Below are 12558 nucleotides of genomic sequence, written 5' to 3' on the forward strand. Positions count from 1 at the left end.
GTCTGGGCTTGTTTTCATGGTTCGGGATAGGCTCGTTAGTTCCAGTGAAGGGAAATCTTAACGCTACAGTGTACAATGACATTCTAAACAATTCTGTGCTTCCAACCTTGTGGCAACAGTTTGGGGAAGTCCCTTTCCTGTTTCAGCATGACAATGCCCCCGTGCATAAAGCGAGCTCCATACAGAAATAGTTTGTCGAGTTCGGTGTGGAAGAACTTGACAGGCCTGCACGGAGACCTGACCTCAACCCCATTGAACACCTTTGGGCTGAATTGGAACGCTGACTACGAGCCAGTCCTAATCGACCAACATCAGTGCCCGACCTCACTAATGCATGTGGCTGAATGGAACCAAGTACCCGCAGCAATGTCCCAACATCTAGTGGAAAGCCTTCCCAGAAGAGTGGAGGCTGTTATAGCAGCAAAAGGGGGACAAACTCCATATTAATGCCCATGATTGGAATGAGATGTTCGACAAGCAGGTGTCCACATACTTTTGGTCATGTAGTGCATCTCCTTTGCCTTAATCCTTCATGGCAATAATGGGATCTGTAAATGATTACTGGTCTGTTCAATTCACTGCTACCAATAAAAAAAGCACACGTTAGAAAGATGAGAATGAATGAGAACATTTATTGAAAACTTTAGAGCAGTCAAAAGGAAAGAAATCTGAGTTAAGTCAGCAAATCCACTGGTTAACAGAAGGAACACCCCTTTATCCCAGGCACAGTAAGGAACATGTAGTGACAGCAAGGTTACTTATATTCTTTAAAAAAGGTCATTTTTCAATAGACCAGATACTGTGCCAAGTTCGAATGTGTATAAACACTTTTTTATAAACTGAATGGTCCCTCTGGCTATCATTCTTTACCCCTCCCCCTCCTATGCCTTCTCTGCCTGGTACTGTTGGTGCAGCATTAAGACATCTGACTGGGACACCCTGTTCCAGCCCTCACTGTGTACGTGGTACAGGTTGACCTGTCCTCCACTGTAGGCGTCGCGGTAAGTGGCCTGGTAGATGGCCCTGCGGCCCAGATCACAGGCCTCCTCCACAGTCAGGTCCTTCTGCTTCAGACCGCTGTCCACGATGCCATACGCGTACATGGAGCCAGATCCCACAGCAAACAGGTCCCCGCAGACACGGTTCCCCTCAGAGTCCACGTAGTAGAGGCCTGGAAGGCGTTAGAAGGTGAAATGTTAACCCTCTACTACTGTACATCGTTGCCCCCAGGCAACAGAAAAACATTTGCCCCTCACACCCCTCCATATATTTTTGTTTGTATTCCTACACATGACAATAATGTCTGTACCCAATCCAATGAGGTGCAAAAGTTGGTATGATATAAATTGGGGGAGGGGCCTTATTTTAGGAAGCAGAGCAACGTGAGCACAAGGTGTGAGCAAATGGTAAAATATATGCAAAGAATTAAATGTATAACGTGACAATAAAAAAATATGTTATTGTGTATGAACCCCTAAAGAAGCATATTTTGTTTTTATACACATTAAAAATATATATACACTACCGGTCCAAAGTTTTAGAACACATATTCATGGGTTTTTCTTTATTTTTACTATTTTCTACATTGTAGAATAATAATGACATCAAAACTATGAAATAGCACATCTTTTTTTATTTCACCTTTATTTAACCAGGTAGGCCAGTTGAGAACAAGTTCTCATTTACAACTGCGACCTGGCCAAGGTAAAGCTAAGTAGTGCGACAAAAAACAACACAGAGTTACACATGGGATAAACAAAAGTACAGTCAATAACAATAGAAAAATCTATATAGTGTGTGCAAATGTAGTAAGAAGGTAAGGCAATAAATAGGCCATAGTAGCGAAGTAATTACAATTTAGCAAATTAACACTGGAGTGATAGATGTGCAGATGATGATGTGCAAGTAGAAATACTGGTGTGCTAAAGAGCAAAAAAGTAAATAGAAACAATATGGGGATGAGGTAGGTAGTTGGTTGGATGGGCTATGTACAGCGATCGGTAAGGTGCTCAGATAGCTGATGCTTAAAGTTAGTGAAGAAGATATAAGTCTCCAACTTCAGCGATTTTTGCAATTCGTTCCAGTCATTGGCAGCATAGAACTGGAAGGAAAGGTGGCCAAAGGAGGTGTTGGCTTTGGGGATGACCAGTGAGATATACCTGCTGGAGCGCATGCTACGGGTGGGTGTTGTTATGGTGACCAGCGAGCTGAGATAAGGCGGGGCTTTACCTCGCAAAGACTTATAGATGACCTGGAGCCAGTGGGTCTGGCAATGAATATGTAGCGAGGGCCAGCCGACGAGAGCATACAGGTCGCAGTGGTGGGTGGTATATGGGGCTTTGGTGACAAAACGGATGGCACTGTGATAGCAAACTGGATGCAGTCTGAGTAGAGTGTTGGAGGCTATTTGGTAAATGACATCGCCAAAGTCATGGATCGGTAGGATAGTCAGTTTTACGAGGGTATGTTTGGCAGCGTGAGTGAAGGAGGCCTTGTTGCAAAATAGGAAGCCGATTCTAGATTTAATTTTGAATTGGAGATGCTTAATATGAATCTGGAAGGAGAGTTTAACAGTCTAGCCAGACACCTAGGTATTTGTAGTTGTCCACATATTCTAAGTCAAAACCGTCCCGAGTAGTGATGCTAGTCGGGCGGGTGCGGGCAAGCTCATTTGTTAACACAGTGCCCAAAGGGACAGATTTATACAGAATGGTGTCGTCTGTATAGAGGTGGATCAAGGAATCACCAACAGCAAGAGCGACATCATTGATATATACAGAGAAAAGAGTCGGCCCGAGAACTGAACCCTGTGGTACCCCCATAGAGACTGCCAGAGGTCCGGACAACAGGCCCTCCGATTTGACACACTGAACTCTATCTGAGAAGTAGTTGGTGAACCAGGCGAGGCAGTCATTTGAGAAACCAAGGCAGTCATTTGAGAAACCAAGGCTGTTGAGTCTGCCGATAAGAATACAGTGATTGACAGAGTCGAAAGCCTTGGCCAGGTCGATGAAGACGGCTGCACAGTACTGTTTTTTTAATCGATGGCGGTTATGATATCGTTTAGTACCTTGAGCGTGGCTGAGGTGCACCCATGACCAGCTCCGAAAACAGATTGCACAGTGGAGATGGTACGGTGGGATTCGAAATGATCAGTGATCTGTTTATTAACTTGGCTTTCGAAGACCTTAGAAAGACAGGGCAGGATAGATATAGGTCTGTAACAGTTTGGGTCTAGAGTGTCACCCCCTTTGAAGAGGGGGATGACCGTGGCAGCTTTCCAATCTTTAGGAATTTTGGACGATACGAAAGAGAGGTTGAACAGACTAGTAATAGGGGTTGCAACAATGGCAGCGGATTATTTTAGAAAGAGAGGGTCCAGATTGTCTAGCCCAGCTGATTTGTACGGGTCCAGGTTTTGCAGCTCTTTCAGAACATCTACTATCTGGATTTGGGTGGAGAAGCTGGGGAGGCTTGGGCAAGTAGCTGCGGGGGGTGCAGAGCTGTTGGCCGGAGTTGGGGTAGCCAGAAGAAAAGCATGGCCAGCCGTAGAGAAATGCTTATTGAAATTCTCGATTATCGTGGATTTATCGGTGGTGACAGTTTTTCCTAGCCTGGGAGGAGGTGCTCTTATTCTCCATGGACTTTAGTGTTCCAGAACTTTTGGGAGTTAGAGCTACAGGATGCAAATTTCTGTTTGAAAAAGCCAGCCTTTGCTTTCCTAACTGACTTTATGTATTGGTTCCTGGTTGCTACTTGGAATCATGTAGTAAGCAAAAAAGTGTTAAACAAATCAAAATATATTTTAGAATCTTCAAATAGCCACCCTTTGCCTTGATGACAGCTTTGCACATGCTTGGCATTTTTGGTTCCAACGGCCGTGTGTGGTATATCACCGGCTGAGCGTCAACGGACGGTGGCAATTCAACATGTAGAATCACCGGGAAATTAAATGACAATTTTATTAACTTATTTAACTAAGCAAGTCAGTTAAGAACAAATTCTTATTTACAATGACGGCCTACCAAAAGACCTCGTGCGAGGGCTGGGGTTAAAAATAAAAATATAGGACAACACACATCGCAACGAGAGAGACATGCGGCTGATGTTGTGGTCGTTATGGTGTGTCCCGTCTCTTATTATTGTAGTCTATACTGCACTCTTTAGCCACAACAACTTTAATATGCAGCGTGATAGGGAGGAAAGGCACCTCTCCTTTTTAAGGGGAAGGATGTGCCATACATTCGTAACTCATGGGAAATATGACATTTAGGCTACTGCAATCTTTATGTGGCTCACGTGTGCAATTCAAAATTCAGATCCCTAGTTATCTAATTTTGCAGTCTAGGACAGCATGATCTGATAGAGACTAGGGACAGTATATCAGCATGGAGTATATGGTGTACTCACATTATTTTTTTTCGAGTACTTGACTCATCAAATGAAAAAAAATTGCTATTTTTAGAATGAGGGCCGCACTAGAAAAAAAATGTGCACATTTATCTACAGTGGTTCCTCCTTTAAAAGTTGCGAGTTTACACCGTGGGACTTAGAAGTACCCAGCATCACAGCTTCATTGCTCCAGATCACCACAAGGGGGAGTTAGAGCACTCATTATGCATTTGGGTCCCAAGGTTTTTATATGACCAATCATATCGAGTGGTTCCAATGACGAATTTGATGCGAGCCACCCGTCCCTGGTGGCTTTCTTCAACAAAGATGGCTGACAAAACATTACGAGGGGAGCAGATGTAAGTAGTTATAACGAGTCAAGCTAAAAATGTACAATTGAGAGGAATATGTTAGTTAATGTGCCAACAGTGTGCAACAATGCCTAATTTATAACCATTACAGATAACAAATCCTAATTGCATCATATTTCCCCCCCCCAGTCAATAAAAAAAACAAGTGCCGTTTAAGATTAATTAATTGAAACTGTAATATCAACTGGTTATATTATATCTTCAATCTTCAAAAAAGGTAGTAACCTCAACAGTGTGGCACTTGATTAGAAGCCTATGGCTGTGCAATGGCATAGCCGTGTTTTGTTAATTTTAAGCAGACAAGATGCTCTTATTTCCCGAGCCCTTATCACAGTCAAGACACCTATTTTATGGTAAGAAAATATGATGTAACAGAATAGAACAGAAGAGTGCGAAGTGATTGGCTTATCGCGTCTGGAACAGTTATTCTCAAAGAGTGATCATTTGGAACGGGGCGCAATTTGGCAAGTTGAAAGACATTTTTCAGGGTTACAAACTAAAATCTGTCTTCTTTTCAATATACAGACATTCGATTTATTGTATTATGTCGGTTCCTAGGAATTTTCTAAATGGATTAACAATCCTACATTGAAGTATGGCCATGACATAGGTTTGGTGAGTAGGCCTAGGTTTAATGATTCTGATGAAAATATGCTCTGTCTTTATCAAACTAATGTTATTGCATATTGTCAGTGTGGAAACTGTCTGTTTGGGGAGGGGTAATAGCCTAGGTCAGAGATGGGCCCCCAACTTACAATTATTATTTATTTATTTTACGTAAAAAAAACTCAGTCGAGGTCTCAACTTGCTGTTGAAGAGTTAGAATAATAGAATACACAAGGTCCAATTTGGAAATGTGGTTGTGCATCAGCAGTCCCTCAATTAGCACGTCAGCATTTCTTTTAGATTGGTAAGTTAGTCTACTGGTCAGTTATTTAAACTTGTAGTAAGTGTGGTCGAATTACAGACCGGGGTGGGTCACATTTATCATCAGTTATCATATAAAAAAAACTGCAAATATTTGTATCCAGATCATTTGTATTCAGATCATGTATCCAAAACAGATAATTTCTCTCCGCCCCATGGCAAAATGAGTAGAATTGCAAGAAATGAACTTTAAAACATTTTTTTATTTTAAATCTTCGCTGTCACGAGGGGGGCCGCTAAAATGTTTTGCCACTAGCAGTATGCAAAGTAGGGTAGTCACAAAGTAATAAACCCTAGCCTGTTCCTACAATTTCACTTCTTAAAATCCTATTTTAAACCTAACCCTTAGCCACACTTAACCTTATGCCTAACATTTAATTAAGACCAAAAATCATATTTTAGTTATGAAATTTTACAATACATTTTGACTTTGTGATTGTCACTAGTTACCATAAAGACAAAGTAGCCTAAGTGGAAAATGACCCAATTATTACAACTGCAGCTCACTGTTGGAAGACATATTTCCCTACTTTAGTCAACCAGTCCATTTTGAATTTGTGATAAAACTGTTGTCATTTGGCAAGGAATGTAGCTAGTGTATCCCATCAGATAGATACATTTTTTATAGGCCTTTATTTCTGTAGGCGCACACAGCACGTATGTGTAGAGGGAGTGGTCGGAACGCAATTGAGTGAGAACCAGTGGAAAAGGAATTTAGCGAGCAGAACTTTGTGATGCGTGGCTTGGTTTATTCTTGTTCTGTCCTTCAAATACATGTAAAATGGAACACTAGTCAAAACAAATTAACATAGTCTTCAAGACAACATTTCATCACATAGTTTATGGTAATCTCTGATGTAACAGCGATAACATCGTACTGAAAAATCTGAATTTTTGTCATGCGATTGTTATTCTAAATGTATACAGTAAGAACAAAACCTTGTCCTCAAACATTTACATCAAAAGGTGTAAAGTTATGGTCATAGACAAAACATCCACATCAAATAAAAAAACTACATTGATCAAACATAGAAAACAACCACTTTTTGTGCAGTATTAATTCACCATCCTTACAAACCACTTAATGTAAATGTACATTACTGTATTGTACATAGGCTGGTCATCTAGGTTTGGTACCTGTAGACTTTCCATTACCATGAAGAAAAATAAAGCACGATACAGTTAAGTGGTTTGTGATGATGTGGCTCAGTTGGTAGAGCATGGCGCTTGCAACGCTAGGGTTGTGGGTTCAATTCCCATGAGGGACCAGTGCAAAAAAGTATAAAAATGTATGCACTCACTACTGTAAATTGCTCTGAATAAGAGCATCTACTAAAATGTTAAAGGAATGAATGGACCATTTCAGTTTACACATAGAAATAAGTTGCATTTGCAAAGTATTTCAAGAAACTGGAAAACATAAAGTATTTTTTATATTTCACAAGTATTATCAGATTAACTGTTTTGTACAGGAAATTATCAGGTTGAAGTTACAAATGCTGGTTAACACTCAAATTCAAATAAATTCAGTTATAAAAATGATCACAAAAGTAGTGCACTGGGCCTTTACTAGTCCTATATTAGCAGACTGATAAAGTAGTGCACTGGGCATTTACTAGTCCTGTATTAGCAGACTGATAAACACATCTTCAGCACGGGTTAAGAAAAAATATTTCTGCATCGCACCCCCCACCAAAAAATCCCAGCATCCCCACCCCCAAACTACTTCCCGCGGCTATGCGTACTATAAGCTCACTCCACAGTAGAGGTCGACCGATTATGATTTTTCAACGCCGATACCGATTATTGGAGGACCAAAAAAGCCGATACCGATTAATCGAGCGATTTTTAAAAATGTATTTGTAATAATGACAATTACAACAATACTGAATGAACACTTATTTTAACTTAATATAATACATCAATAAAATCAATTTCGCCTCAAATAAATAATGAAACATGTTCAATTTGGTTTAAATAATGCAAAAACAAAGTGTTGGAGAAGAAAGTAAAAGTGCAATATGTGCCATGTAAGAAAGCTAACGTTTAAGTTCCTTGCTCAGAACATGAGAACATATGAAAGCTGGTGGTTCCTTTTAACATGAGTCTTCAATATTCCCAGGTAAGAAGTTTTAGGTTGTAGTTATTATAGGAATTATAGGACTATTTCTCTCTATACGATTTGTATTTCACATACCTTTGACTATTGGATGTTCTTATAGGCACTTTAGTATTGCCAGTGTAACAGTATAGTTTCCATCCCTCTCCTCACCGCTACCTGGGCTCGAACCAGGAACACATCGACAACAGCCACCCTCGAAGCAGCGTTACCCATGCAGAGCAAGGGGAACAACTACTCCAAGTCTCAGAGCGAGTGACGTTTGAAACACTATTAGCGCGCACCCCGCTAACCAGCTAGCCCTTTCACATCGGTTACACCAGCCTAATCTCGGGAGTTGATAGGCTTGAATTCATAAACAGCAGAGCTGCTGGCAAAACGCACAAAAGTGCTGTTTGAATGAATGCTTACGAGCCTGCTGGTGCCCACCATCGCTCAGTCAGACTGCTCTATCAAATCAGACTTAATTATAACATAATAACACACAGAAATACGAGCCTTAGATCATTAATATGGTCGAATCCGGAAACTATTATCTCGAAAACAAAACATTTATTCTTTCAGTGAAATACGGAACCGCTCCGTATTTTATCTAACGGGTGGCATCCATCAGTCTAAATATTCCTGTTACATTGCACAACCTTCAATGTTATGTCATAATTACGTAAAATTCTGGCAAATTAGTTCGCAATGAGCCAGGCGGCCCAAACTGTTGCATATACCCTGACTCTGCGTGCAATGAATGCAAGAGAAGTGACACAATTTCACCTGGTTAATATTGCCTGCTAACCTGGATTTCTTTTAGCTAAATATGCAGGTTTAAAAATATATACTTCTGTGTATTGATTTTAAGAAAGGCATTGATGTTTATGGTTAGGTACACGTTGGAGCAACGACAGTCCTTTTTCGCGAATGTGCACTGCATCGATTATATGCAACGCAGGACACGCTAGATAAACTAGTAATATCATCAACCATGTGTAGTTATAACTAGTGATTATGATTGATTGTTTTTTATAAGATAAGTTTAATGCTAGCTAGCAACTTACCTTGGCTTCTTACTGCATTCGCGTAACAGGCGGGCTCCTCGTGAGGCAGGTGGTTAGAGCATTGGACTAGTTAACCGTAAGGTTGCAAGATTAAATCCCTGAGCGGACAAGGTAAAAATCTGTTGTTCTGCCCCTGAACAAGGCAGTTAGCCTAGGAACGGTGGGTTGTCATTGAAAATAAGAATGTGTTCTTAACTGACTTGCCTAGTTAAATAAAGGTGTAAAAATAAAAAATAAAATAATAATAATAATTATTCTGCAAAATCGGAATCCTAAATTACCAATTGTTATGAAAACTTGAAATCGTCCCTAATTAATCATCCATTCCAATTAAATCGGTCGACCTCTACTCCACTGCTTCAAATATCTCCACTCGGGTCGCCGAATTGCTAGCTTTTTGGCAATGCAACTGGCTAGCACGTGTTTGCGAAGCAGAGAATCACTAGTTCAAGCCCAGTAAGAGGCTAGGGACAGTGAAATAAGCTTTACTGCTAAACTAGCACATTGACACCAGTTATACAGCATCATATCACATCCATACCTGGTCCAGTCTTGTCCCAGCCACACACCATGGTTCCCATGCTGAGGCCCATGCCTTTGTACTGGTACACCATGTTAGCCAGTAGCTTGGAGGCAGCTGCCACAGAGATGCGCTCCTTGTTGCGGAGCTCGTAGACGCGGCACTGGCGGGCCAGCAGGCGCTCCCAGAAGCTGCAGTCAGCAGCCCCTCCAGCCATTGTGCCCAACAGGTAGGGGTTGATCTCTATCACCTTCTTCACTGTCTGGGAGGCGATGTAGGCGCCTGCTGTGGCCCTGGAGTCCACCGCCACGATCACACCATGCTGGAACTGAGGGGAAAAGGACATGGAGGCAGAAGTTAGACAATGGCTAGCCAAGGGGTAATAGCTAGGCCTATATAACCCTAGACTTGATTATTTCAGATGTCATTGTTTAAATGGATTTTCAGAATAACTAGCAACCCTTTAATGTTAGCTAACTAGCTAAGTTTAAACAAGTAGCCGCCTATCTGACTAGCTAAAATGGCCATTGGCATGAAGCAGTCATTTTTGCCTGCTTATGTGCTCATTTATTGTGTTGTTTATATCTTCAGTTGCGTAAGGACACTTACGCAGGGTTATAGGTCACTGGTAACGTGATTGCGTACACAGTTGACCAGCAAGAGTTAGCACAGGTGAGAGGCGCTTGTTATGGAATGCACATCACGTTGGTACGGCAATACTTTGTTTTGGAACTATGCATTTAATATTCTGCAACAAAAAAAATGTACATTCAACCTTTATTTAACTATGCAAGTCAGTTAAGAACAAATTCTTATTTACAATGACGGCCTACACCGGCCACCGCTGGGCCAATTGTGCTCCGTCCTATGGGAATCCCAATCACGGCCGGTTGTGATACAGCCTGGATGAATGGCCCATACAAAGATCTAAATGGCTAGCCAACGGGGAATCCAGTTGTAACGTTATGTGAGCGCGCAATTAATTGCACTCAAACAATGGTTACTTGTTAGCTAGCATATCGTGCAAACGGTTTAAAGACGAAGCGAGTCATCCCACTCCCTCATTCTTTCTGGTTTATGTACAGTAAACGAACTGAACTAAGCAGACCAGCCGCTAATGCGTTGGTGCCTAAACCACCCATTAAGCCGACCTTAACTGATGTCTTATTTTCCAATGGTAAACGGCCTCAGTGGGACGTCTTCATTTATCCACCATATTTGTTAGCGAGTAACGTTACACTTACTTTGAAGGCTAATGTGGTTGTGCCATGAAGGAATTCTATCTTTCTTTCTGGCCCATCTCCGTCAGAGCAGGCGGTTCTCACAGCGAAAGAGAGGCTATCTCCCCCTACAGACTCCAAACCCAACTCTGTTTCATACAAACCACTGGCGAAGCCACGCCGCTTGCGACCATAGTTTGAAAAGTCTACTGACTCACTCTGCAACACATTAGCAAGAGCCATCTTTAAATAAGAATGATGAAAATACCACTTCCGTTGTTATCAAAACAGTTTTCCCGGTAAAGGAAATGCGTCACAGAATTGCAGTTTTGCACCTCGTTCAGTTTTCTTCGAGATGGCCCCCCAATAGTTCATTATCGACTTCGCAATATCGATTACAAAAGTTCACTATGGGCTTATGTAAACATTTGTTTACCTATGATAAAGAAACACTCTTAAAAATGTGATGATTCACAATGATGCAGTGTTAGCCTACAAAATACATATTTATTATTTGTTGAGATAAATACATGTCGTTTTTCAATTACTAAAGATCTCTGTCTGGACACAGTGTGATTTACCCATAGTCACTACAATGTATTTCCCCCACCCCCTCCCTCACTATACTTAAACAATGAATTCCATCACAATTCTAATGTCATAAAAGCAGTGTTGGTCTCTGGCAATTATGCTGCATAGGTCTAATTTTCTAAAGATGAGAAACTTGTCATTCCAATAACTTAATTTCCAATTTTCACTATGAAGAGGAAAGGTGTGAGTGCAACATTCTTGTGGCGATACAGCTTTTTTATGTGTAGTTGCTCCACAGACAAGATGTAGTCCATGCACATACAGTAAAAGACAGATAACTGCAAACAAAGATGTCAAAGACAAATATCAGGAAAGTTTCAGAGATTACCTGTCTGCTGCTGACTCTGTTGAGTCTTGGAAGTCTCAACCCTACTACTCCAAGGAACCATGGATGTCCTTTGATGAGCCGGCGTACCCAGCAGAAACGTCCTGGATTTACTTCCCCTGGCAGATAGCGCCTCCTTCACCCCATCGCCAGCGCTGAGCCTCCAGCATGTGGAGAGATATGGACAAGGGAGATGAGCCAACCCCAGAGGTGAGCTTCCTTGACAACCTCTATGAGCCTTACCACAGACTTCCCATGTTTTCCTCTATGACAGGGCCCAGTGACAAGTGCCAAGCCTCCAGCATGTGTTACGATATGGAGAAGGCCTGCTCATCCTCATGGAACCTGAGCCGACCCCAAGTGAGATCCTTCAGCTTTACTGCAGACTCCCCGTGTTTGTCTCTTTGATGAGGGGGAAGGGGGCAGACGCAAGTTTAGGACCAGGATGTGGCCCAGCTTCTGCTCTGCAGTCCAGGGACATCTGAGGACCAGGTTGTGGCCCAATTTTCTTTCTGCAGTCCAGGGACATCTTGCATTGAAGCTTCTAGTCCAGAGACTTCTTATCAATTCTCTGAAATTATCAATCTGATGACTTCTCAGAAATACAATATTTTCTTAACTCTGTCACTGTTGTCCGAGACAGATTAGCTACAAGTACTTGATTTAGAAATCAAAGTCAAAAATGTGATTTCCTAGGTTACATAATGTGAATAATGTTGTTATTATGAACAGAGGGGAGTCTCGTGCTTTCAAGCGGGTCCACTAGGTTTTTAAGTCAATTAAAACATGCCCTCTGATGTTTATAAAAATTATTAACATTAATGTAGGCTAACATTTCATTTCAGTAATACTCTAAAAGGCTGCAATTATTGGCTCATATACATTTATTATTTTCTTTCTTCTGCTAAGCTTCTCTCTCCTCACACTAGCCTTCTTTATAACCCTAACTACCGATCTCCTCATCCTTTTCCCCCTCTCTATCCCTCCTCTCCTTTACCTTCACTCTTTCTCTCTCCTTCTCTCTGTAATACTCCTCTCTCAGCT

The 12558-nt window shown here is 41.4% G+C and overlaps 1 protein-coding gene across 1 annotated transcript; it reads right to left on the reverse strand.

The window, feature by feature from the left end:
* Positions 1–612: 612 nt before the first annotated feature.
* LOC120051854 (proteasome subunit beta type-5-like) lies at positions 613–10900 on the reverse strand. Its single transcript, XM_038998741.1, has 3 exons — positions 10623–10900; positions 9400–9706; positions 613–1171 (listed from the first exon to the last, which is right to left on the reverse strand). Exons 1-3 carry the CDS (start codon positions 10839–10841, stop codon positions 882–884), a joined length of 816 nt encoding a protein of 271 aa, XP_038854669.1. The 5' UTR covers positions 10842–10900; the 3' UTR covers positions 613–881.
* Between the last annotated feature and the right edge of the window lie 1658 nt (positions 10901–12558).

The sequence above is a fragment of the Salvelinus namaycush genome, chromosome 8 (genome assembly GCF_016432855.1).
Source record: "Salvelinus namaycush isolate Seneca chromosome 8, SaNama_1.0, whole genome shotgun sequence".
NCBI classification, from domain to species: Eukaryota; Metazoa; Chordata; class Actinopteri; order Salmoniformes; family Salmonidae; genus Salvelinus; species Salvelinus namaycush.

Excerpts from the sequence above, each read along its gene's own strand:
- LOC120051854 (XM_038998741.1), bottom strand. The coding sequence starts at position 10,841 with ATGGCTCTTGCTAATGTGTTGCAGAGTGAGTCAGTAGACTTTTCAAAC. Across the intron at positions 9,707-10,622 it reads CAACCACATTAGCCTTCAAA|TTCCAGCATGGTGTGATCGT; the intron begins GTAAGTGTAACG and ends TTTTCCCCTCAG. Across the intron at positions 1,172-9,399 it reads CTGGGACAAGACTGGACCAG|GCCTCTACTACGTGGACTCT; the intron begins GTATGGATGTGA and ends AACGCCTTCCAG.